This window comes from Polyodon spathula, chromosome 7, assembly GCF_017654505.1.
Source record: "Polyodon spathula isolate WHYD16114869_AA chromosome 7, ASM1765450v1, whole genome shotgun sequence".
Taxonomy (NCBI): domain Eukaryota; kingdom Metazoa; phylum Chordata; class Actinopteri; order Acipenseriformes; family Polyodontidae; genus Polyodon; species Polyodon spathula.
The window spans coordinates 29,457,466-29,482,785 of record NC_054540.1 but is presented as its reverse complement, the minus strand read 5'-3'; the positions used below and the strand labels follow the sequence as shown (position 1 = coordinate 29,482,785).

General features: G+C 35.9%; 1 protein-coding gene across 3 annotated transcripts in view; it reads left to right on the top strand.

Moving 5' to 3' along the window:
• lrriq1 (leucine-rich repeats and IQ motif containing 1) overlaps positions 1 to 25,320 on the top strand; it is a 63,507-nt gene that overhangs the window by 2,689 nt on the left and 35,498 nt on the right. For all 3 annotated transcript variants that reach the window (XM_041255224.1, XM_041255226.1, XM_041255225.1), the window contains exons 5-15: positions 44 to 140; positions 2,186 to 2,403; positions 2,754 to 2,828; positions 3,212 to 4,468; positions 4,704 to 4,856; positions 5,615 to 5,765; positions 6,571 to 6,764; positions 7,534 to 7,661; positions 8,024 to 8,097; positions 8,421 to 8,514; positions 17,580 to 17,759. In XM_041255224.1, the coding sequence (XP_041111158.1) occupies positions 44 to 140; positions 2,186 to 2,403; positions 2,754 to 2,828; positions 3,212 to 4,468; positions 4,704 to 4,856; positions 5,615 to 5,765; positions 6,571 to 6,764; positions 7,534 to 7,661; positions 8,024 to 8,097; positions 8,421 to 8,514; positions 17,580 to 17,759 (2,621 nt within the window). The remainder of the gene's footprint in view (positions 1 to 43; positions 141 to 2,185; positions 2,404 to 2,753; positions 2,829 to 3,211; positions 4,469 to 4,703; positions 4,857 to 5,614; positions 5,766 to 6,570; positions 6,765 to 7,533; positions 7,662 to 8,023; positions 8,098 to 8,420; positions 8,515 to 17,579; positions 17,760 to 25,320) is intronic.

Sequence of the window (25,320 nt, the reverse complement as noted above, 5' to 3'; positions counted from 1 at the left end):
GATATTAAATGTGAATTGCATACATTTTGTATCTCAACTTAAGATAATTGGTGAAATTGAGGACGAAGAGGCACTGCAGTCATCTTGTAACCCTGATAATCACATGGGAATTGAGGAACATTTTATGGAACAAACCGCTGGTGAGTAGAAAGGTCAGATATACAGTGCCTATAGAAAGTCTACACCCCCTTGAATGTTTTTCACATTTTGTTGTGTCAGTGCCTCAGAGTTTCATGCATTTAAATGAGGATTTTTCTTCCACTTATCTACACACTCCACACTGTTAAGAGGAAAAAGGTTTGTATTGAGAAAAAAAAAAATACAAAACTGAAAGATCATAATTGGATAAGTCTCCACCCCACTGAGTTAATACTTGGCAGAAGCACATTTGGCAGCAATTACAGTTGTGAGTCTGTTGAGATAGGTCTCTACCAAATTTGCACACTTAGATTCGGCAGTATTTGACCAATCTTCTTTACAAAATTGTTCAAGTTCTGTCAAGTTCCTTGGGGAGCGTTGATGGACAGCAATTTTCAAGTCATGCCACAAATTCTCTTTAGGTCAGGGCTCTGACTGGGCCTCTCGAGGACATTTACCTTTTTGTTCCTTAGCCACTCCAGTGTAGTTCTGGCTGTGTCCTTTGGGTTGTTGTCATGCTGACAGGTGAACTTCTGTCCCAGTTTCAGCTTTCTTTCAGAGGGCAGCAGGTTTTCCTCAAGGACTTCTCTGTACTTTGCTCCATTCATTTTCCCTTCTGTCCTGACAAGTTCCCCAGTTCCTGCCAATGAGAAACATTCCCATAACATGATGCTGCCACCACCGTGCTTCACAGTAGGGATGGTGTTCTTTGAGTGATGCGCTGTGTTGGGTTTGCCCCAAACATGACGCTTTGCATTTAGGCCAAAAAATTTCATTTTAGTTTCGTCAGACTACATAACTTTTTGCCACATGGCTACAGAATCTGCAGAGTGTTTTTTTTTTTGCATACTTCAAACAGGATTCAAGGTGGGCTTTCTTGAGTAACGGCTTCCTTCTTGCCACCCTACCATACAGACCAGATTTGTGGAGTGCTTGGGATATTGTTATCACATTCACACTTTGACCAGTCTTGGCCTTGTAGCTCTTGCAAAGTTGCATTAGCCTCTTGGTAGCCTCTCTGATCAGTCTCCTTCTTGCTCGGTCATCCAGTTTGGCGGGATGGCCTGATCTAGGCACCTTCCACTTCTTAGTAGTCATCTTGGCCGTGTTCCAAGGGATATTAAAGGCCTTTGATATTTTTTTATACCCATGCCTTTCATCAACTTTGCCCCGGAGTTCTTTTGAAAGCACCTTGGTGCGTATGGTTGAGTCTTTGTTTGGAAATGCACTACAGGAACTGCTGAATTTATCCTGAAATCATGTGAATCACTACAATTTATCACAGGTGGAGGCCACTTACCTTGGTGTGTGATTTTGAAGGCGATTGGATACACCTGAGCTAATTTAGGATTACTGTTATAAGGGGGGTGGACACTTATCCAACCAAGCTTTCAGTTTTTATTTTTAATTAATTTTCTACAAACTTCTAGAATATTTTTTCAATTGGAAGTAGAATGGGGTAGAATGTGTAGATAAATTTAAAAGAAAACTAAAAAAAAACAAAAAAAAAAAACAAACAAACAAACATTTTAATTCCAGGCTGTAAGACAACAAAAGGTGAAAAATATGAAAGTGGGTGTAGACCTTGTATAGGCACTGTATATTACTATATTACAGCATAGTTTTTCTGCAGCTATTTTTAACCCTAACTCTAACCCTGAAGAGTTTTGACGGTTTTGTTAATTTTTTCTTTTTTATTTCAGACTTGTTTTTCTTAATTCTGTTTCTTCTTTTTCTTCTAAACTGTCACACATTGTGCATTCATTTCCATGGATACCCCACATTCTGTGAAACTCAAGCTTTTTGTAAACCACACTTTCATCATTATGATGTCAAACAAAAATGCTTGGTTAGTTGTTTCCTGGTTGAAATCCAGAGGAATCCCATACTAGTTAATACCAATACATGCTGCCAGTCAAGTAGTTTGGGTTAATGCATAGTAGGAAAATATAAAGTCCTCTCCTCACACCTTATTCTTGTTCTGGTAATGGACATGGCAGCTCTGAGAAGTTATCTGATAACACTTTTGCATTAACTTTACCTTCAGAGAACATTGCTACTGAATATTCAGAAACTGAGAAAAAATGCATGCAGGATCTGCTGGATTGGGAGGAAAAAACAAAAGAATTGGAAGAGAAGAGGATCTTGGAGCTTAAAACTAAGAAAGAACAGCAGGTGAAAGAGCAAAGAGAGGACGAGGTGAAAAGGAGACAAAGGCAGAAAGAGCTTGAGGAGGAGTTAAAGAGACTAGAAGAAGAAAATTTGGTAAGACACATTGTTGACACTGGTACATTTTTAGTTTTTCCTTTGTAAAGTGTTTTCAAGAGAAAAACATAGACATGTACAATGGATTTGTTTAAAATGTGCTCATGAATGCCAGTATAACTGTATGGTTAACATTTTCATTAATTAATTAAACGTTTTATTTCTAGAACTGCTGAGCTGCAGTACTTTAGACAGTTCTCCTTTCTCATGATCATTTATAGGTTTCCAGTGATATAAATTATGAAATCTTGTAAATGTTTTAAAGTACTTTAACACTATGGAGTGTAAAATATTATAATTCAGAATTTTAAATGATATTTATCTGTGTGTACCTGTCTTCGTGTTTACAGCAACAGCAGGCTGAACTGGAAGTGAAAGCAAAAAAGGAAAAGCAAGCTTTACAACTGGAATTAAATCTGCAAGAAGTAATTTGAACCTATTTGACCTATTATTGGTGCTCTTCACTCAAACTAACTATTTACTTATTTCATTTTTATGTTTTAATGTGTACTGATCATAAGGAATAACTCTCCATGAATATGGTTATGTTATTTTAGCATATATGTTATATGGAGAAAAGGACCAGGCTTCTGTTAAATACATAAAATAAGCACCAGAACAGCATAGTAAACTGCATACTTTGCCATTTTCATGCAAATGTACTTTTATGTGACTTACTCTGTTAAACTGGATTTGGTAACTGCAAACCATTGTTAAGTATTTACTTGCAAAAACTGTGGTCTAGTGATGTGAGCCATAGAGCTTATTTTTAACGTAAGTTTCTCACAATTCATATTTCTCTGTACAGGAACTTATAAGAAATCTGCAGAAACAAATGGAAGTGGAAAAACAAGATTTTGAACAGCGGCAATCCATAGAGAGAAGGAGGCTGGAAGAGTTGAGATGCAGGGCAGCAACGCAAATCCAGGCCAGAATCAGGAGTTTCTTGGTACGCAAGAAAACACTTTCTTTACTGAGGCAAAGAAAAGAAGAGAAAAAAAGGGAAAAAGACCTGCAACTGAAACTAGAAAAGGAGCAGAAAGAAAGGGAAGAAAAGCGCAAAAGAACATTGGAGGAACAGAAACTCAAAGTAGAGGAAGAAATGAAGAGAAAGGAGGAACTGGAAAATAAAGAAAGGAAGGAACAGGAAAGGAGGCGTGCTGAATACGAAAAGAAAAAGGAGGAAGAACGGCTGCGTTTGGAGCGGAAGAGGCAGCTGAAGTTCGAAGAGGAGAAAAAGCAGGAGGAAGAAGCGACAAAACAAAGGGAAGAACTACAAAGAAGAGCCAGGCTGGTGGAAGAGGAGAGACAGAAAGAAGAACAGAAAAAGAAACAGCTGGAAGAACTAAAAAAGGGGGACTTGGAGAAGGAAAGAATAGAAGAGCTTCAGAGAAAGAAACAAGAAGAGAAGATTGAGGAACAAGAGGAACTCGACCTAAAGGAGAAAAATGAGAAAGAAAAAGAACAGGTTTGCATAGTTGAAAAGAACACAAGTGATGCCACTCAGTTTTATAAACAAAACAGCCTAATACAAAAAGTATGTCCATCTACTGGACAAACAGAAAGAGTGTCAAAAGTTTTAGAAAAAGAGGCTAATCTGATTGGATCTGAGGAGTCTGCCAATTGCAATGATAACAAAGCTGCTGTAAAACCAGAAGCATACAACCAGGAAAAAAATGAAATATTCAGTAACAGAAATACCACACAGTTCCAAAATTCAGAAACAACTCTGGACGGAACCAAAGAGATACGTAACCAGTTAACACCTAACAGTAGTATTTCGCTAATAAAAACACCTGGCTCTTTGGAAGGTTGTGATCTATATTACAACAGTGCCTCTGCAGACAAGTTTTCTTGTGTAAGTCAGATGAGCCTCCCTGATTGTATTGAACAGAAAAGGCTAGCTTGGATGAAGGCTTGTACTCCTTGGTCCAAACTTGCCATTGAGAACAAGAGGAAAAAAATGGTCAAAAGGAAGTTAACACAAAGAGCTTCATCAGAACAGCTGCCAGCTTTGAGTGCAGAGCTAGTCCTTCAGTCTGCCATCTGCAACTCACTTAAGCAGGTAGTGTATATACCAGTAATTAAATACTAGTACACTGATGACAGCACTAGCTGCAATTTGTATCTCCTTGGCTTGATTTAATTTTTATTGCGTATTTTGAAGATATGGAAACATACAGTTTTTATACTGTCCATTCCTATTTTTCAGTACCAGCTGAAGACATCTTGTTGTGATTCAGAGCAAACACATTTGCTATACCGTATAGCTTACTTTATTGTGTAAAATTACATTTTAGGTCACAACAGTTACACTTGAGGATTTACCTGGCTGCAATCTCTCCACTCTCTCTGAGTGTACAAAGCTACAGACGTTGACTCTCAGAAGATGTGGCTTGACCGCGCTTGATGGTATCAACCGATGCAAAGAACTCAAACATATTGATGTACAGGTAACAGTTATCTTCTCAAGTTTAAAATACTATGTCTATTAAAACCCTAAGACAAAGTCGAGGTCCTGACAGCTGAATGTATCACTCCAAAAGGAAGGATTCCTCTGTTCTGATGTGCACTTTCAATTTAAGGCTTTTTAGTCTGATTACCTTGGTATTGAAATTCCACCGTAGCTGCCAAATTTCAACTTAAGACAAACTATTTTAGGTTACATGTAATAAAAGATAATAATGTGCAGGTCTCAAGACCACAATGTGGACACTCCTGGTGCCTTGAGTGACCACCGAGTCAATATACTGACTGTGCAGACAATGTGAAGCCCAGTTTAGTACAGTATTCTGTTTTGCTGGCAATAAGAAGGTGACAAACTTAGTACTGACCAAATATATTAGATAGTCATATTCGTAGTCACATACTCTAGACAAAAATATGGATCTCATATGGATGCATGATTTAGAATGTAATGCTGATGAACTGGTTTTCAAAAGAGATAGAGAAAAAAAATAAAAATAACATTTTGAGGGATGCTGTTTTCGGGTAAAATATTAATTTGATTCCTGCTTTTGAATATATTGCAAGAGGTATTATATATATATATATATAATACAGGCCAGTCATAAATAAGTAAATGGAACAGGTGTCGTAGGCACTTTTAATGATCTATTTTGATGTTTAGATGTTTATTAAAAATAGAAATGGGATTAATTAATTGCTTTGTTAAGGTGCTGTAATGAACCCTGTTTTTATTCATTTGAAGGAAAATGCAATTCAGTTCATAAATTGCCAAGACTTGGAGGACCTTTGTGTCCTTCTCCTGAATCGGAACCAGCTCACCTCTATACATGGTCTCGATGGAGCCACTAATCTTCGAGTGCTTGAATTGTCACATAACAGCATCACACGCATTGGTAAGATGTGTTTCTTTGTGTAAATACAATACAGTTTGACACATTAATTGTTGGCTCACCTCTTATATACCTTTAATTTGTAATGTTGGGAATAGCAAAAATGTAGTAGACCAGTCATTCTGTCAGGCCATAACATTACTCCAGAATGCAGTGTACAGTACTGATTTTAAATACAGCAAATAGAATGTCCACAAGGTGGTGGTATTGACATTTCATTAAGTAAAGTTGTAAGAGCACTTTAATGAATAAGTTGCAGTAGCCTTTTAATGTAAAAGATGAAGATTTGTATAACTAATTTACGTGAAAAATTGTAGTGTTTGTTCTTATTTGTGTACCTCTTAATTATCTATACATGTATTTATTGCAAAATAGCATATCATATCATTACATCACAACACCCTGTCACACAATAATATTTAATAGACAGAATTATAAACATTTAAAAAATCTACTGTGCTATTCAGTTTCATGATGGTGGGTAATCTCAATCATTAGCAAAAGGACAGTCCTTGTGGTTAAATACAGTCAACTACATAAAACTGCATCATATGCTCAGTTATTTATTTTTTATTTTTTTATTTTTTTTATAACCATGGTACACAAATGGCCTAGACAGAAGTTGTATTTAGATCCACCTACATTTATATCAGTGGAACTGACCCTATTGAATGCATTTTGTGAAAATTTGTATTTTTTTTTTTTTTTTTTGCAGACCTTATCATACTCTTTATTAGATAAATAAAGATACTATTTTAATAGCATATTTTAATAGTAGTTATGAGTTTTTTCTGCTTAAATCCTGTAGGTGGCTTGGAGTCTCTAAAAAAACTCCAACGACTAGTGATGGACCACAACCACTTAATCAGCACAAAAGGACTGATAGAAACACCTACTCTTCTGTATCTCAATTGTGCTTACAACCATCTAACTTGTGTTGAGGGCACAGAAAACTGTGTTCTGCTCCAGACACTAAATCTTCAGGGCAACAACCTCAGTGAGGTAGCACATTTGTTAAATAACACCGTGTAACAATTTTTTTTTTTTTTTGTTCCTGGGTAGTAAGTGTTATTTCCCAATTGCTTATGCCTCAAAAGTATAGCAAATGCCTATTATTCCCCACAAACAGTATAATCATAAATCTCGAAAAACTACTCACTTCTAAATCTTTTGTAGTCATTTTTGTATTACTTTAGTATAAATGCATGTTAATTCGGATTCATATGTTGTTTTTTTCTGACTTTATGTGAATGAAAAGACACACATTTGCCCGTTTTCCCATTGGAAATAGTGATATTTTGAAATATCACTGTCCTGGTCACAAAAGCAAAGTTTGTGGGGAATAATAGCCATTTGCTATACTTTTGAGGCATAAGCAATTAGGAAATAACACTTACTACCCAGGAACAAAAATTGTGTTACATAGTGTAATGTATTTGATGCCCAAATCCAGTGAAATGCTTATTAACTTAAAATACAGATCTATATTTCAGATTTGTTTGGGCACACAGTGTAAAGATGATACAAACCTGATTCACCATTACATTTCTTTAAACAGTTTTTAAACGTTACACTTCTAACATTTAAAGTGTTGTTCTGGATATCTGATACTGTTATTTTTTTTTTTAACATGGTAAGAATTGGTTTATATATATATGCAGTCCTATTTTTGATCATTGTAACTATGGATGTCCCATAATACCATGTATAATTTCCTATTGCCATTATATAGGGAGGTTCAAGCTGAATTTATCATATCTGTCTCATCTAGCCTCCTGAGTTGGTAAATCATGTCTTGATAAAGGAGCTGTATCTGGATGACAACAGTATATCCTCACTGGAGAGTTTGTCATCTAACTGGCTACCTCTCCTTCATCTCCTTTCAGTAGCGCAGAACAGGTAAACCACAAAAAATGAAAATAATCTAAATGTGTCAAAGATAAAAAAAATATATGAAATCATAAATTGTAAATATCAGTAATGTTAAACTCTCATTCATAAGAAATACATTGGAACAAAAAAAATACTATCTGATCTGGGAAATGATAGTATTGGTACCAAATAATATTTGAATCCAAATAATGTTAGTTGAATAATTTCCCATGTTAGCTGTGGCCCTAAATTGATCTGTTATGGATTTCATACATGTAAATGTAGAGAATTGGGTAACCAAATGTATTATATTATTTGTTTATTTATCATGTGGGGTTACATTTATTGCAGTCTTGACTTTCTAACTGCTTTGTCATTTATACTTTCAGCATGACTCATCTGACACCCCTTTCTGACTTCATATCTTTGGAAAAACTCAATGTTAGCCACAACTGCATCTCAGGTAACAGTTTTATATCTTCTAAAATATGTTCTATTACAATGTTACTGGAAGTTACATTAATCTAGTAAAAATGTTTTAAAATTTCAGTTTAGGAACAAGCTGTACTATATTAACATTAATCAAACATCTACATGTTATCCTACTGGTTTTATATTTCAGGACCACTTGTTGATTTGTTTATGATCTTTTTGTTTCAATAACCTATAGAGAGATATGTATATGCCACTGAATCTAAAACAACCCTTATCTTAAATTAAAATATAATAGACTGTTTTCCTTTAACCAATCCTGTAAAATGTTAAAGCTGTAAAAATCTATTGCAGAACTGACAAGTTTTATCCCATGCGTTGAAGGATGTAAATATCTGAAAGCGCTGTCTATCACTGGAAACCCCTTTCAGCATGAAGCAGAGTGGAGGTAAAATACTTTAGAAATGTTGTAATGTGCTATACAGTGTTAAGGAAGTGTGTGTACAGTGAATATGTATGAAGTTACATTTTTACAGTCATGTTCCAATTTTACTTTCTAAGACGAATAAAAAAAAAAAAAAAATCTAGTATGTACAGTCAATTGTCGTTAAAGGGTACATAAGGAGCTATTTTATTTTGTTACATGTTATCATGTGTTCCCTGCCTCAAGATGGCTTTCCATGTACCCACATGGAGCGCTCAGAACTACAGTTCCCATCATCCTCCTGCTCACATATGTAACTGAGATGGATTTACCAGTGAGCAGGAGGATAATGGGAAATGTAGTTCTGAGAGTTCCATGCAAGGACATGGGAAGCCATCTTGAAGCAGGGAATGCAATTTAAAAGTTTAAAATAGTGGTCAAAATGTAAAAAAAAAAAAATAAATAAGAAAATTACAGCAATACACACACCTTACGTAAACAGTTGTAGCAACATATGGGAACATGTAACACAATAAAATAAAAAGGTTCTTATGTACCCTTTAATACACATTTTAAGGGACCAGCACTTAAAATACAGATCGTTTTGTATTTCAGATTTGTTTGGACACACAGTGTAAAGATGATACAAACCTGATTCACCATCACATTTCTTTAAACAGTTTTTAAACGTTAGTCTTCTGACATTTAAAGTGTTGTTCTGGATATCTGATACTGTTATTTTTTTTTAACATGGTAAGAATTGGTTTATATATATGCAGTCCTATTTTTGATCATTGTAACTATGGATGTCATCAGTAATTCTTATTGTCAGGAGTCTAAAGCCAAATGCATACGTTAATTTGTATTGACGTCACAGTAACACTGAAATTTGATTTAATTTAAAGAACAATTAAAAGCAATATACATTTAAAAGTACTTCTGTAAGTGAACAAAACATTATATATTGCAAATGAACTGCACTTCAAATATGCATGTCCCATTATGATCATTGGAAATTTTAAACCAAGTTACTATATTTTCCAATGTCCTTTACACTCAGCAGTTCGAATTAGGACATTTAGTATTTTTCTTGGGAGGGCTCCAAAATAATTCACACTAACAGGAAATGTGTGTTAAGTGAATTCTTATTGTAAGAAGTAATTTGCAATAAGCAACTGCTAAATTTGGCAGTACCTTATAGAAAATTCATACTATCAGGTAATGTGTCTAATCTGAGTTCGTTTTAAAGAGAATTGACTGTATATATTGTAGCATTGCATGTGAAATAAAAGCAGGCTCCACACAGGCAGTATAGTTTGAATCAAGCGGTTTATTTAGCACAATAAAATGAAATTAAAGGATCATTAGCCGCAGACCATGCCCAAAATAAAATAATAAAACCTGTCTCTCTGTCTAACTCCAGAATATCTCCGACTCTCACTCTCACTCTCTCACAACTGTTCTGTCTTGACTACCAACTCGCGCCAGCAGATGCACCCCCATTTATAACGCCCTTTTCCATTGCCCACCTACCTTGGGCAAGCAATAGCTGAACCCCAGCCCCGGATGAAGTCAGGGCCTGGAAGCATGTTTAGGATTGGTGGATCCAGACAGGCGGGCATCCGTGCATCTCCCCCTGCTGGCTAGTGGCGTGGAACCGTGGAACACAAAATGCCTGGGCTGTGTTTTATATTTATATATATATATACACACACACACACACACACACACACACACACACACACACACACACACACACACACACCTATACAGTGGCTTGCAAAAGTATTTAGACCCCTGACCAATTCTATCATATTACCGAATTACAAATGGTACATTGAAATTTCGTTCTGTTTGGTATTTTATTTTTAAATACTGAAACTCAGAATCAATTATTGTAAGGTGACATTGGTTTTATGTTGGGAAATATTCAACCCCTGTGCTGTGGAAGCTCCCAGTTTGCACCGATGAAAGAAATGCCCTAACGAGGACCCAATTACCTTACCATTGACCTTAACCTGTGAACCATTAAAGCTGTCACATTTTCTGGTTAAAAACCCCACTTTTGAAGGGTCATTGGTAAGGCTGTGAATCTGAAGGAAAATGAAGACTGAACAGCATTCTACAGAAGTTAGAGATAAAGTAATACAAATGCATAGATTTGGGAAAGGGTACAAAATAATATCCAAGTGTTTGGATATCCCAGTGATCACAGCTAGATCAACAATCAGGAAGTGGAAGCTGCATCACACCACCCAGGCACTGCCAAGAAAAGGTCGTCCCTCAAAACTCAGCGCTCAAACAAGAAGGATACTTGTGAGAGAAGCCACAGAGAGGCCAACAATGACTTTGAAGGAGCTACATAGTTCAGTGGCTGGGAGTGGAGTAATGGTGCGCCGGTCAATCATATCAAGAGCTCTGCATAACACTGGCCTGTATGGGAGGGTGTCAAGAAAGAATCCGTTACTCAAAAAGTACCATCTGAAAGCACGTCTGGAGTTTGCCAGAAAGCATGAGAGTGACCCAGCTGCGATGTGAGAAAAGGTTTTGTGATCAGATGAGACCAAGATAGAGCTTTTTGGCCAAAATTCAAATCGCTATGTGTGGCGCAAATCTAACACCCCCCATGCCTCAAGACACACCATCCTTACAGTGAAGTATGGTGGTGGCAGCATCATGCTGTGGGGATGCTTCTCATCAGCAGGGACAATTGGAGGAAGAATGGATGGAGCAAAATACAGGAAAATACTGCAAGAGAATCTGCTTCAGTCCGCTCAAAAACTGAAGCTTGGGAGGAAATTCACCTTTCAGCAGGACAATGATCCCAAGCGCAAGGCTAAAGCAACATTGGAGTGGCTCAAGAACAAAAAGGTGAATGTCCCACAGTGGCCCAGTCAAAGTCCTGATCTCAGTCCCACTGAGAATCTGTGGCACTATTTGAAAATTGCGGTCCTCAAGCGTCGTCCAACCAACCTGAACAACCTGGAGCAAATCTGCCAAGAAGAATGGGCCAAAATCGCTCTGACACTGTGTGCAAAGCTGGTACATACTTACCCCAAAAGACATAAAGCTGTTATTGCAGCGAAAGGTGGCTCTACCAAATATTTATATGTGGGGGTTGAATACTTATGCAAGCAAGATATTTCAGTTTTTTATTTTTCTTAAAAATATTTCCCAACATAAAACCAATGTCACCTTATAATAATTGATTTTGAGTTTTAGGGTTTTAAAAAAATATATCGAACAGAACGAAATTCCAATATACCATTTGTAATTCAGTAATATGAGAGAATTGGTCAGGGGTCTGAATACTTTTGCAAGGCACTGTGTATATATATATATATATATATATATATATATATATATATATATATATATATATATATATATATATATATATATATACACACACACACACACACACACATATATATATATATATATATATATATATATATATATATATATATATATATATATATATATATATACTTAATTGCATTTGGCTTACAATGCACACCATTTTAAAACACCGATATTTACAATTGCAGACAGATTAAGGCAACAACATAGTTTGCAAGATTTTTTATATGCTACAAACCACACTCAGGCTATAAGTATTGTAAATCATGTTCTTGCCACAAGAGGGCATATAAACCATTTCAATACTAAACTTTTCCTTATGGCTAATTTTATTGCTGTCTAAACAACAAAGACTAAAATGTGCTTGATTTCCAGATTGCATGAAAACAAAAAAAATCCTAGAAATTGCTATCCTTTCTACATTTGCAAACATTTTGTTTTTTAAAATGCAGTGCTTTCATTTCTATTTCTGGTTGTTTATGTTATCAATTTTACACCTTTCTCTAAACTTGGATTACTTTCAAGTAAAAACAAACTGCTCTGAGATACTACGTAAAACTGGCATGTTTAGTTTGGATAATGTTAAATAATATCTAGTATGGCATATTTATTACTTGAACATTACAACTCTGAAAGTACCATGGGGAACTGTGTATTAGATGGTATAGACTAGTAAAATAGTTAATATTAAACAACTGAAAACCATTACAAATCAATATCATTGTATCATTAATAGTATGTGCAATGAAAAACAGAAATAAACATTCACTACTAATTTCAGCATCAGCTGTATTTTTCTATTTAGCACATGGGAATAAATATCCCTGGCAACAAAAATAAAGTTGGGGTGTATGTACTGTATGTGCCATGCTAATCTTTTGGCAATACAGTACTCTGTCGCGTATCAGACTGCGGTGGGACCAGGGTAAGGGTGGATATGTAAAACATTTGATAAATTAATCCTGTTTTAAACATCATTATACACAGCTGTAACAATTACTATATTCACACAATTATTGTTTTGAGAGTCAACTTTTATTAGAGAGCTCCCCTAAATCCCCTGTTTAGAAAGACACAGGGTAATAGTGCTTGAGACAAAGTAGCTGTCTGCCATGTGGCTGCTTGCATTCACTGCTGAGTGACAGGCAGGCGATTGAGATAGAGGTTGAAGTTGATACGCCCTGCAGGCGGACAGGCTTTATTTACAGATCAACACACTGAATATCTTACGTGACATTACAAGCAATGGTAGCACACAGACCACATACAACACAGTGAACGAAAACTAGGATCTAAAATCTATGAACTAATCTTCTCTGTTCAATAATAAACTAACGTTGCTGAAGAGCTTGATCATGGTGGATAAACTGTTGGAGTGGATATATATTGGCGGCATACACAGCGGATTACTGTACAAGCAAAATAACAGAATTGTGATAGAACTTGGTATGGACGTTCCGTAGCATAGATTCTAAGGGAATTAGACAGTTGTTCATAGTGAGTGATGGCCTCTGATTGGTTGTAATAATTAAGGCTTCAGTCAAATGTTTGGTTTATTTCTGTAAAAGACAATTAATAAAACTTTTGTTTAATTATTATTTTATCGCTGGTTATAACTAGGCTTGCTACTATTAGTTTTTTTTTTTTTTTTGTCAAATCGACAAATCGACATTTATTTTACAAATAATTTACTGAGTTTTTTTATCTTTATTTTTCAATTCAAGCAGCGAATGTGTGAAATCAACCTTTATACTTAAAAAAAAAAAACAAAAAAAAAACAAAAAAAAAACATACTTTTTATGGCATTGAAAAACATCTAATTTAACTAAACCCCTTTATCATATTTAGCATGAAACAAAACCATGATTCTTAACATCCTAATTGAAATAATGTTTGGTCACAGCTGAGCTATATATTTAAAAATTGTCTCAAATAAACCGTAGTAAATGCAGCATATAAAAGTTTATGTATAGCATAAATTTCCGAGTAAAAATAATATGCACAGAACAATACATTAAATAGTTGAACAGAACTAACTTGCACTTATTCTGAGTCTGAGCTCCCCCTCTCCTGCTTTAGCACAGCCGGCAGATGGACCTGCTTTGTCCTGCCGCGGAGATTTCAGCCATAGGCAGGGTATTGTGTACATTGATTAAGTGTTTTTCTTTTGTGCCCCATTTTCAAATCAAACTAGTAACTGTCACTGTATACCTATAGCAAATACTTTCCTACACCTTAACCCACTAATTTCAAGGTAGGCGCTTTGAATGACAGGCGCTGTAGCTGGCAAATGACAGCATTCTAGCGCTGCTTCAGTCAACGAGATCTGGCAGAACAGGGTGAAACTACAGTACTAATAGACCAATGAGATGACTGACAGTGACCCCCAGCCATTCAGAGCGGAACGGAGACGGGACAGACAACAAGTATAAAAACTATACAAACTAGATATGATTTCTAAATGATTATTTTTGGTAAGAAAATAAAAAATAGTGAGTTGTTTTACCAACGTTTATCGTATATAAACTGTTTCTGCTCTTTGCTTTAGTGAATTTAGTATTCTGACAGTATCTATCCCCACAGGGAAGGTTAGATGTTACCATACTGTTAGTGGTTTTTCCACCCTGTTACTGCTTTAAATTACCTACTAACCCTTTCAAGGCAACTTGGCTAATATTAAGACGTGAAAACAATCTGAAAGACTTGTTGCTTTAACGTAGAGATTTTGCAGGTTCTGCAGTTTACTGTAACTTCGTCCAAATGTTCCCGTGAACTTTGCATAACCCTTAATGCCAACAATGGAGTTAGCTCTAGTATTTCCGATTTGTCCAAAACTTTCATCTCTGGCCAGTGATAACACCAGTTAAATTAAAGTACTAAGGAATATTGGAAAGAAATATATTCTAAGAGCAGTCTGAGCTCATGGAAAGGAATTATTAATTTAACCTCTTTAACAATGGTGTTTGCAAGGAAGTTTTCACTAAATTAAATATAGGTTTAGTCTTTCTTGAGGAAAGACAGAGCTAAAAAAAAATACAACTAAGAACACTCTGATCTGAGATGCTTCCATCCTGAATTAATGAACTGTTAATGGCACATTTTTATTAATCATTCTTGCACTACCGTACACCAAGGCCATCACCAACACTATTTATATATTTTTTTGTTTTATTTTATCTGAAACAGTGCTGTGAAGCACCATTATTATTAAAATGAGATCTACAGCTTTCAGCACTTCAAATCCATGATATGTTTTTAACTTGATTTCAGCTATTAAGTATTACATCTTTTTCTAATTGTCTTGTAGGAAGCAGTAGATGTTCAGTGTAGTGTTAAATTGTTAGGTTTCAGTTTGGTTTTTTGGTTTTGACTTTTCATGTTTTCTGTATTTATTTATTTATTTATTTTTAATTGCATTATACTTGCAAAATTAGTAGTTCAACATTTTTTTTGTCTCTTTAGCTGAATAAAACAGATTTATAAAAATGGAACTGATAGACCGTTTTTGCTTATTAAATACCTGGTTTCAATGGAAGCATCATTCCACCCCCTTTGAATCAATAACCCTGGTCTGGTGGGGTGTTGAGCACAGGCTTCAGAGTCCATCAGAAAACATCTTCTTACCCCATGGGGTATATTTCATAATATCCTATGGCTGTTTTTCCTCTCATGTCAAAGCCACCAATTGCTGCTCAGATGTAATCACTTTAGCTTAAAGTCTCCAGAAACAAATAGGGATTGGCAATCTAAAGTCCAGGCATCGACTGAAGTCCAGATACCCCCTTGGCCTTTTATCTAAGAACATGTCATCACATACTTCTTCCGTGAGTGCATCAGCCTAAAACAAAAACATTTGTTCTGTGTTGAGAACAATCTGCTTGACTCTCAAGGGTGTAAATGTCAAACTTGGTATATTATTTTCAAAACATTTAAGTGATTTCAACATACAAAAAAAAGTTAGATAGAAAACTCCCAAGTTAATGTTGACTTTTCTTTCGAATTTCAAGAACAAAGAAACCCATTGGTCAAGATGTGCTGTAACTGTACCTTCACTTTGAATATGGCTGCCATATTATGGTCATCTGACATTTTGGCTTTCAGATGATAGGCCAAACAGTAAACAACAGGTATTATCCATTACAAGTGAACCCTTTTGTGGTATTAATTCTGCAAAGCTGCCACTCTGTCAAACCCTTACATCTAAGATGCTTTGTGGTATTACATTCATATTTGTTGGGTTATATAAGCAGTGTAGAATAAGTGTGTCGGTAATCTTGACATTCACCTCTGATGCAATGTTGCTGTCATATGAGGTCATATGACTTTTCACATATAAATTAAAGTGTTTTTTTTTTCAAAGTAAGTTTTTATTGATGAAATAACATTTGATATTAATGGAACTGTTCTAGACTGTTATTGTTGGACCTAATGAGAAGAAACACTGCACTGATTTCAATATGCAGCCTAGTTTGATTGGCTCCCCATGGTCATAAAACCTCATTCAGTATAATGTCCAAACCGAGATATGAATGGTCCAAGTCATTCTGTGTTAAAAAACAAAACAAAATAAAAAGTATTACTCTGATCTGCTGGAAAGAATGCATTATGGCTATAAACTGAAAAGACAGAGATCAAATAATCACTGGTTTAATACAAATGTGGTCAAGCTTTATTTTAAGGGCTGCTGATTTAACTATTAACAACCAGCTAATAAACATGATAATATACATTCACGGGACAGGAGCAAGGGATGCGTGGAGCACTAACTTTGGGAATTGATAATAGGAGAGAAGTGCTTTTGTGAGTTAGGGATGAGTACAAGGATTTCCCTTGGCTCGTGGAGAGCAGCCCTCGCGGAAGTAAGATCGAACTGATCGGCCTCCAAGGGGAACCTAGAGGTGGGCGAATGGGAAAACGAAAGAGAGAGGATAGATCTGGCCGGGGGTCCCCTCTGGCTCGCGGAGAGCAGGCCAACGTGGCTGGGCCTTTAAGGTTGTGAAGTGCGCTTCACTAATCCCCAGAGGGAGACCATTGCAGAGTTTGCCCGGCATAGAGAGGAGGAAAGCGTAGTGGAGGAGGATGGTGGAAATGAAAACGCAAGACAGAGAACAAGGGCATGACTTGGGGTTTAAATAGGGAGACAGAGTCCATAACAGCAGTGCATCACAACACTGCCCATATATTAGTTTACAAAGTTCTTAACGTAAGTAGCGGGGTCAAAAAATATTACACGCGCCCACATGTTGCTACAACTGTTTAAATGCCATATGTGTAATTTTTCTTTTCATTGTTAACATCCTGACAACTTTTTACACTTACAACTTTAAAGTCCGTTTCAAAGCTCTTTTCAAAATGGCTGCTCTTGTGCACTGATAGTTTAAGGATTATTGTCCACATTATCAAACAGGTAACACAGCAATAACGATCCATGGTAACATTAATGTTACTGAAGTTTAAAACAACTTTTGGTTAAAATATTAAAGAAAATGGTTACAAGGTAGTTGTTAACACATTGAGAGTATCAAAGTGGGTACCCTTTCTGTTTTGTTATCTTTGTAAAAAATACGATATTCATATTTTGCTATATCAATTTAATAAAAATGTATTGACAGAATGAAGCACAGTATGAGAAGGACAAAAAACTCTTGCACTTTTCACAGGATATTGAAATTGAACATAAAATATGTGAAACAAACTCCTAAACTGTTGCTCTTAAATTTCTTAAGATCTTCTTTACTAGAGGTTTTGCCTGGCCTAAAGAAGCTTAATGGAAAGTGTATCATTTCTACGGGACCTTCTCTCCCAGACAGAAGCAACAGACCACCACCAGGGAGTTTCCTGGCACTCTGTCAGGCCCAGCTTAAACAGCTGAAGTTATTACTCCAGAGACACGATAGTGAACTTGGGTAAGTGTTTTCTCTAGATTCTCCCTGTCTCGCAGTCTCTCTTTCTCTCTTTCTCTCTCAATTACAAGCACATTGTTTTTTGTGTTTTTACATGTCTACACATAATATTTGTTTTCCAAAGCCACACTCCTTTAGGCAGTGTAAACAACACACAATGGTATATATTATAAGAGTTTTGTCCTACTTCTATGGTTTGTATTATAACACTATGTAACACAATTTTTTATTTATACTAAAGTAAATACAGTATAATCGTAAATCTCAAAAAACTACTCACTTCTAAATCTTTTGTAGTCATTTTTGTATTACTTTAGTATAAATCTGTGTTAATTTGGATTCATATGTTGTTTTTTTCTGACTTTATGTGAACGAAAAGACACACATTTGCCTGTTTTCCCATTGGAAATAGTGATATTTTGAAATATCACTGTCCTGGTCACAAAAGCAAAGTTTGTGGGGAATAATAGCCATTTTCTATACTTTTGAGACATAAGCAATTAGGAAATAACACTTACTACCCAGGAACAAAATTACACGGTGTAATTAAGGCTACGATTTTGGCACAGTCGTTTTTAATACATTTCACAGACAAGATGCCGCAAAAAACCAAGAATTTGCAGAAAGTTCACAAAATAATATAGTTTTAGTACATCAACATACAAAAGAGCTTTTAAATAGTACACTAAATCCAATAATAATACTATTGACCAGATAAAATGTTACTTTAGAGTACAAAACTTACAGTACTTCAGACTCTGACATAATTTCTAGTCGTAGTCGAGGGTCTCCAACCCTGTGAGAAAAGTCTGAATTATGTAATCTACAGTCCTTGTAACATGCGTCTTTTTAGAAAAGGCGTACAGCCTTAACATATCGTCAAACCTTTCATCTGTCTTTCTAAAATATCTCTCACAGTCACATAATCGCTTCTCTCTGAATAATGTTTGGTAGATGAAACGGTAGCCGTGTTAGTCCAGAGATGATAGATAAAGAGAAGGAGATGTGATACCTTTTATTTGACTAATTAAACAATAATTAATCATAAGGTTTCAAGAACTCAGAGGTCTCTTCTTCAGGTGAAAGTAAGAAAGAGAGATTGATGTTTACATTCAAAGGTGAATAATGTTTGAAGTTCGCGCTTTTGGGTTGTGTGTTGGTTAAGAGAACGGATGTACCAATGACTTTGCTTTTGATTTTTTAAAATCTTGTTGTAGAGGTACAAACTCGGTACATCTACTTAAGTGTAAATGTATCCAATTTCGCGAATGCAGTCTGTTTTTAAAGTATGAACAACATCTGCAACCACTTTGCGCAGTCAGAAGGGCTGCGACACGATGTGTACCATACAGCAAATAGTGAAGCTGCACAGCTAGCTGTCTGCTCCTGACGTATCACATTCATCTGCAACAGAAGTGCTGTATGAACCAGGCTTTAATACAGTTTTCCACGAATCTGAAACAAACAGCATGTTGTAAAGAAAACCTCTAAGTTGGTAAACTTCTGTTCTCCGATCCATTTGTTCTTCTGTCTTTACAGAAAACTGCTCTCACAATTTTTTTTGTTTTGTTCTGTCTTATTCACAGCCAAATAATTTACAGATACTCGCAGGTTTGTATTTTCAGTGCATGGCATACTGCATTTTTTAAAGGAAATAAAGAAAACTTCTAATCAAAAGTGTTTTTACATCCATTTCTAAGACTTTTTTTTTCAAATTCACAATTTCCATGACCATGACAAAATCCTAGCCTTAATTATAATCTAAAAGTTCTATCTTTTTATATAAATATAGATATAGATAGCTCTGCATGTAAATACACAGATGTAGAAATACAGATACACTTTTATGATGGACTTAGTGCTTTAGGAAGCCAAGATACAGCAATTTAATCTGAAGCCCTGTGTCATTTATAGACCTCCTACAAATATACTGAGGTTTCTTCCACAGTGTTTTGCCAGTTTGTCTTGACCTTTGCGTATTGCACTCTGCGATAGAAGATGAGTAGTTTAGCCCCCACACTAGTTCGGTTTGATGATTAAAACCCTAGAATTGTATGACATTATTCCACATTCTATGATGTTTTGTATGTTGTGGACAACAGTCCTCTTGGGATTAAGCTGAGACCACCACCATCATTTAACTTTTGACCTGGCCTGATGTCAAACTAAGGTTTCCAGAGGTGAAAGAAAGTTCCATGGCCACTGTGCTGCTGAGATCTGGAAATGTTATTGTAAAGTTGAATCAATAAAAAAAAAGGCAAGAATATTTTATATTACAGAGCATACAGTATAGCAAAGTTAGGATAGTGGAATGCATATAGACCTTTATAAATTCCAAAGTCTCTTAAAGATCTACTGCTTAAATATACACAGCTTTGTTTGGCTTGGGGTCAGATTCAGAGTGTTGTGAATATGAAGTTTAATGGCTTTATTCTGAAACAGCCCTGCAAAAAAAAAAAATGATAATAATAAAGTAAAATAAATAAATAAATAAATAAATATAGAAAACACTTTTATATAATTTACCATAATAATATGACACAATTTTAAATGCTATGTGCCTGTTTTATTATTTCTGACAATTAGAGATGGTTAAGGCAAAATAAAATACCCATGAATTCATATAAATGATTCAATTAGTTATTCTAGGGTAATCTTTCTTGAAGTTGCAAAAGGGCTAAAACAAAAACCATAAACATATTGTAATACGTAAGAGCTTTATTGACCTAGTGGCGAACCTACAGGTATCCGGGTGATGTTTACTGTGTTTAATAGTGGCAGTATTGAAAAGAGTGGACAGATGCATTGGCATGCATTACCTAGGGGTATAAACAGCAACCCTGTTGACCTAGGTCATAATGGCGTTTACTGCAAAGGTCGACAGGATGAGGCAGGGGGAAATCACCACAATGAAGAGAATAAGTAGGCATTTAGAATATAATCTTTGTACTGTTTTAATTCCTGGTATGAAAAGGGCCATTGTATCACACCCTGCTGTACTCAAGCATTACACACAATACCTAATATAAAAGGCTTGTTGCAAGGCATAAAGTTTCTTAACTAAGCATCTTTTCATGATGGGAATAGAAATAATGTCATGCACTAAATCATCTTTAATATTAATGTAATATGAATTATATTCCTTCAATTGACGTGAGTGTTTCCCCTAGAAAATCAGATTGGTCCGGGGGTGGGAAGTAAGTTTGCTGTTATTTTTTGCACAAAGTGCAGGTGTCGTCTGTGCAGCTTATTTTTCGTGACTTGGAGAAAAAAACAGCCATGGTCTTCTGATAATCATATTCGGAAACTGGAAGTCAGTAAACCTCAAGGCTGTGTTTCAAACAAACACTCACATCTTTGATATTTAACAAGTTTGATTTGCCTTACATTGACACATCAACACACAAATCTTAATTCATACAAGCAAACTGAAAATTGATAATTGGAGGAAGTGTCAAAATAAATGAAAATACTCTCCCGTATGGATTATTAACAGCATTATACTTCTTCATTGGTAATTTACGATATTTACTTTGTATAACCGTTAGTTAAGCAAATTATTTCCTTTAGAGTTACAAATCAGTCAACCTATTATTTATTATTTAAAGGTTGGAAACATACCATGATCAGTGTTGTATAGCCAGGGGCTATACCTGGGGTCCTTTACCCATTCCATGGCTCTATATTTAGATTTTTAACTGGTCCCTTTGGCCACTGAGCTAGTGTTTTTACTGGCCCGGATGCAATTTTATTTGGCCCAATATATTTATATATTTTTTCATGATGGTTTTTATTTTCGGTATGTGTCTAACTGTGTATGGTAACCAAAGAGAGCCCACATCTAAAAAGAAAGTGGCTTTCAATATGTTACTTCAGCCATTAAACATGCACACATTTATGTGCTTGTCGGAAAATGAAAATACTATATTAAAGTTTTGAAAATGTATGTGTACAAATGATACTCTTTTCACAAGCAAACCTGCAACCAAGCTGTTACCATATGGTCACAGCAACGCTAAAACGGAATTATAATAATCCTAATTAGGGATGGGTCAGTGTAGTCAAATACACGAAAATAAAAATAAAAAACTGTTCGAAAAGCATATTACATATTCGTGTACACAAAAAAATCCTTATACATTAGCTACTAGTAGAAGCAAACACATCTTTATTTTATTTTTTAATGCTGACGCTTAACATGTATTATGTCTTAAACCAGTTATTTGCATAAACGTAAGGACCCTAATTAATTATGCAATGCTTGTAATAGCAACATTCTACAGTAATCGTATTCTGTTTGAAAATGTTGCCAGTCTTATTACCTTGTTTTTAGCTAATGTTAAGATCCCTTCATGAGTTCTGCTGTATTGACTGTAAACAGCAGCTTCTGCAGCTGTTGCTAGCCAGTCGTAAAACAGCTTTTGGGAGCATGGCACCTTCGAACTTTGAATGTGTGAACTGAAATAAAATAGTGTATATAGCAAGTGCTAAAAGAAGTAATCCAGACTTAGGTAACATCGAAATTAGAAAGGTAATTTAATGTTATGATGAATAAATACTAAATATTAAGCAGAGCAACACAGTGACTAATAAGAAAAAGCAAGGTACTTGCAAAGGAGATACTTTTTAACTCTGGACTGCAGTTCAATGTAAAACGTCTACTGTTGACTTTCTGTGAATGGATGGAGTAGCATCAACATTTGCACTGACCAGTACAAATACAACCAGTTATCCTTGTTTTGAATTATTTACCGGTTATTAAATAAATAAAGTAATATGACTTAGATTCAACTGATGTCAGTACTTGATGGCTAGTTGTAATTATTAATGTTAAACTATTGTTGGAATGTGTTTCCTATTGTTTTGGCGAGATTACAATATTTACACTATTAAGATTATTTTATAAATATTACTTGTTAGAATTAAACTGATGTAGAATATTTAGGTTGCTATGGGATAGGTGTTATTTTATTCTGAATACACTACAGCAAAAATTATTATTTGGTGGTTTGCGCAATATTATGCTACTGTGGCTTTAATTGGAAGAGATGTGCGCTGTGACGCTGCTGCTCATTGAGTTCTGTATTTTAATTCAGTAAACAAAAGGAAAAACTTGTGCCTAAGGAAATGGGGTATTGAATGAAGAAATCTCATCTTGGACATTGCTTGTACACTTTGTGAACCCGGCTAAACTTTACTGGCCAGCACACGCATTTGCTTTTTATTCTAGCGTAAGGGACCAGAGTTTGTGTATTCAAATAGGAAACTATTCGAAATTCCCATACCTAATCCTAATAATAAACACTATTAAAACAATATTCATAATACAAAATAATAACAATCCTTCTCAGAGCGTTGTCGCTTGTGTAGCCTCTCCCATGTCGTCGCCAGTCTTGCTGAGTGATACCAACGAGTCCTGGAAAGGATTAGCAGGAATAGCATTTTTGACCTGCACGTCAGATCCCAAATCCAAAAGTTAGACAATTCGATTGTGTATCTGGGTATCCATCGGGAAATTTTACTGTGAGACTGGATATGATGTAAACAAAATGTTGAATTCACAACAAACTGACACCAAACAAGGCAGAACGTTTTTTTTTTCCATGTCGCAGGAACGAGTACGACCAACACAGCACTTCGGTATGCAGCCTCAGAAACTAACTGTACAAGAAATATGATGTGCGGCGGGAAAGTTAGGATTAGTTTGTAGTTCCGTTTTTAAAAAATGGTTTATAAATTAATTTTCAGCTTTTTGGCACACTGGCCTATTTTCATGGATTCATGAAACGGAACCCATGTGCACTATATACATATTATAGTAGTTAAGTGTAACTATTCCAATTGGGCCTATGGTGCTTGTGGGGAGGTGAGGCGGCGCAGGAGCCTTGCAGAGCCTTTTCCAATAAAACAAACCTGAAAACTAACTTCACATGTGCAATTATGACTTTTGTAGGCCCGGCGGCTGCCTTTTTTGACCCGGCAGGGCACTGGGCCTGTAGAATGGTAGGGGAACCAATGTATAATATATAACCAGGGGTTCACAAAACTGGTATGCAGGTACATATGCAAACCAATAAAGAAAAAATACAAACTTCCATATTGTTCTTTAAGACGCAAAGCAGTACCGTCAATATTTTTTTAACAAGAAAGCATTTTTCATAAGGGCAGTGAGGGTGTTCACGCTTGTAAGGTGAGCCATACTTGCCTAGCCTCTGGATTTTTCCCGGACACTCAGGGTCTCCGGGCTCTGTCAGTGATCTCCGGGATGGTTCCAATTTAATTAGTTCATCCCTGCTACCACTATGATAGGCTGATTCTGATTTTTATAAAAAAATGGAAGTGGTAGGTGGAACCCAATGGTGGCTGGTGAATTCGGAGCCAGAGGAGGCACACTTGATAAAATCTGCTCTGTTCTTTTTCTGGGTTGTGAAAGAGCCTTCACAATTCCCTTTTCAATGAATAGAATTGCCAGGTTTTTAAGGCGTTCTTGTGCCATTGTGTTTCTTTAGCTTTTTGAGACAGGAGAAGCTTCTTTCCACACCGGTAGACGTTGCTCTGATTGTTGCTATTAAACACATCAGCTTGCACAGCTGGTGCATAGCTTTGTCAAGACCACTGCCCTTGAAGTACAGCAGGAAATCTGAAATTATGCCACTGTCACCTTGCAACTCAGTGTCTGAATAGAAAACTTGCAGCTCTGTTTTGAAATGTTCTGTGTCAAAAAATCGACCATATTCCGATTCAGTAGCTCAAGGAATTGCAACTTAGCCAGGCTTACATATTGATGATGAATCTGGAGTATTAAATTCTCCAAAATGGAAAAATACCTTGTGCAGTATTGCTGCTTCACGTCTTGGACCTTTCAGTCGGCAACTCTTTCTCCTGTGTGTGTCATCTGAGTCTTCTGTCAAGTTGGCTGCTTTTTTGTACAATGTATTAAATGCTTCTTCAGTCCTTTTCTCCTCTGTAGAACGAAGCAGATTTTCAATTCTGTTTTTGTAGAACACAACATTCATAGCCTTTTGCTGAATGATATCAAATACTGTGTCTGTAACAGAAAAAACCTGGTTGAACGTAAAAAGCAGGAACGTGAATTCAGAATCTTCGAGAGTTCACTTGGAGCCACTTCTCATGCTTAGGCTTGTAGCCCATTTAATTTAGAAGCCATCACTGCATCTCCATCATACGTTTGTCTCTTCAGAGTTTCTGTTCAAAATCATACTCTGCCATTGTTGTGATTTTGAAAACTAAATGCGCATCTCGCCCACTGGTTACATAAAAAGAAAAAACCCAGGGAATGCTCTTATATATTTCCCAATTCTTCCACATAACGCACAGTTATAGAAAGCTGAGAGTGACAGACAGTGTCAGTTGATTCATCTATCTGCCGTGCAAAAAAAGCACAGATAATGAGATAGAAGTAAACAAATCATTCTGAATTGTTTTTGACATTCCTGTAAATACACTGGACTGCTCAATGTGAGGGCAAGCAATTCATCATAGCAAGCTACTACCTCTTTGAGCTCCCGGTAGTTCCACTTATTTAAAGAATCCACCATCTCAT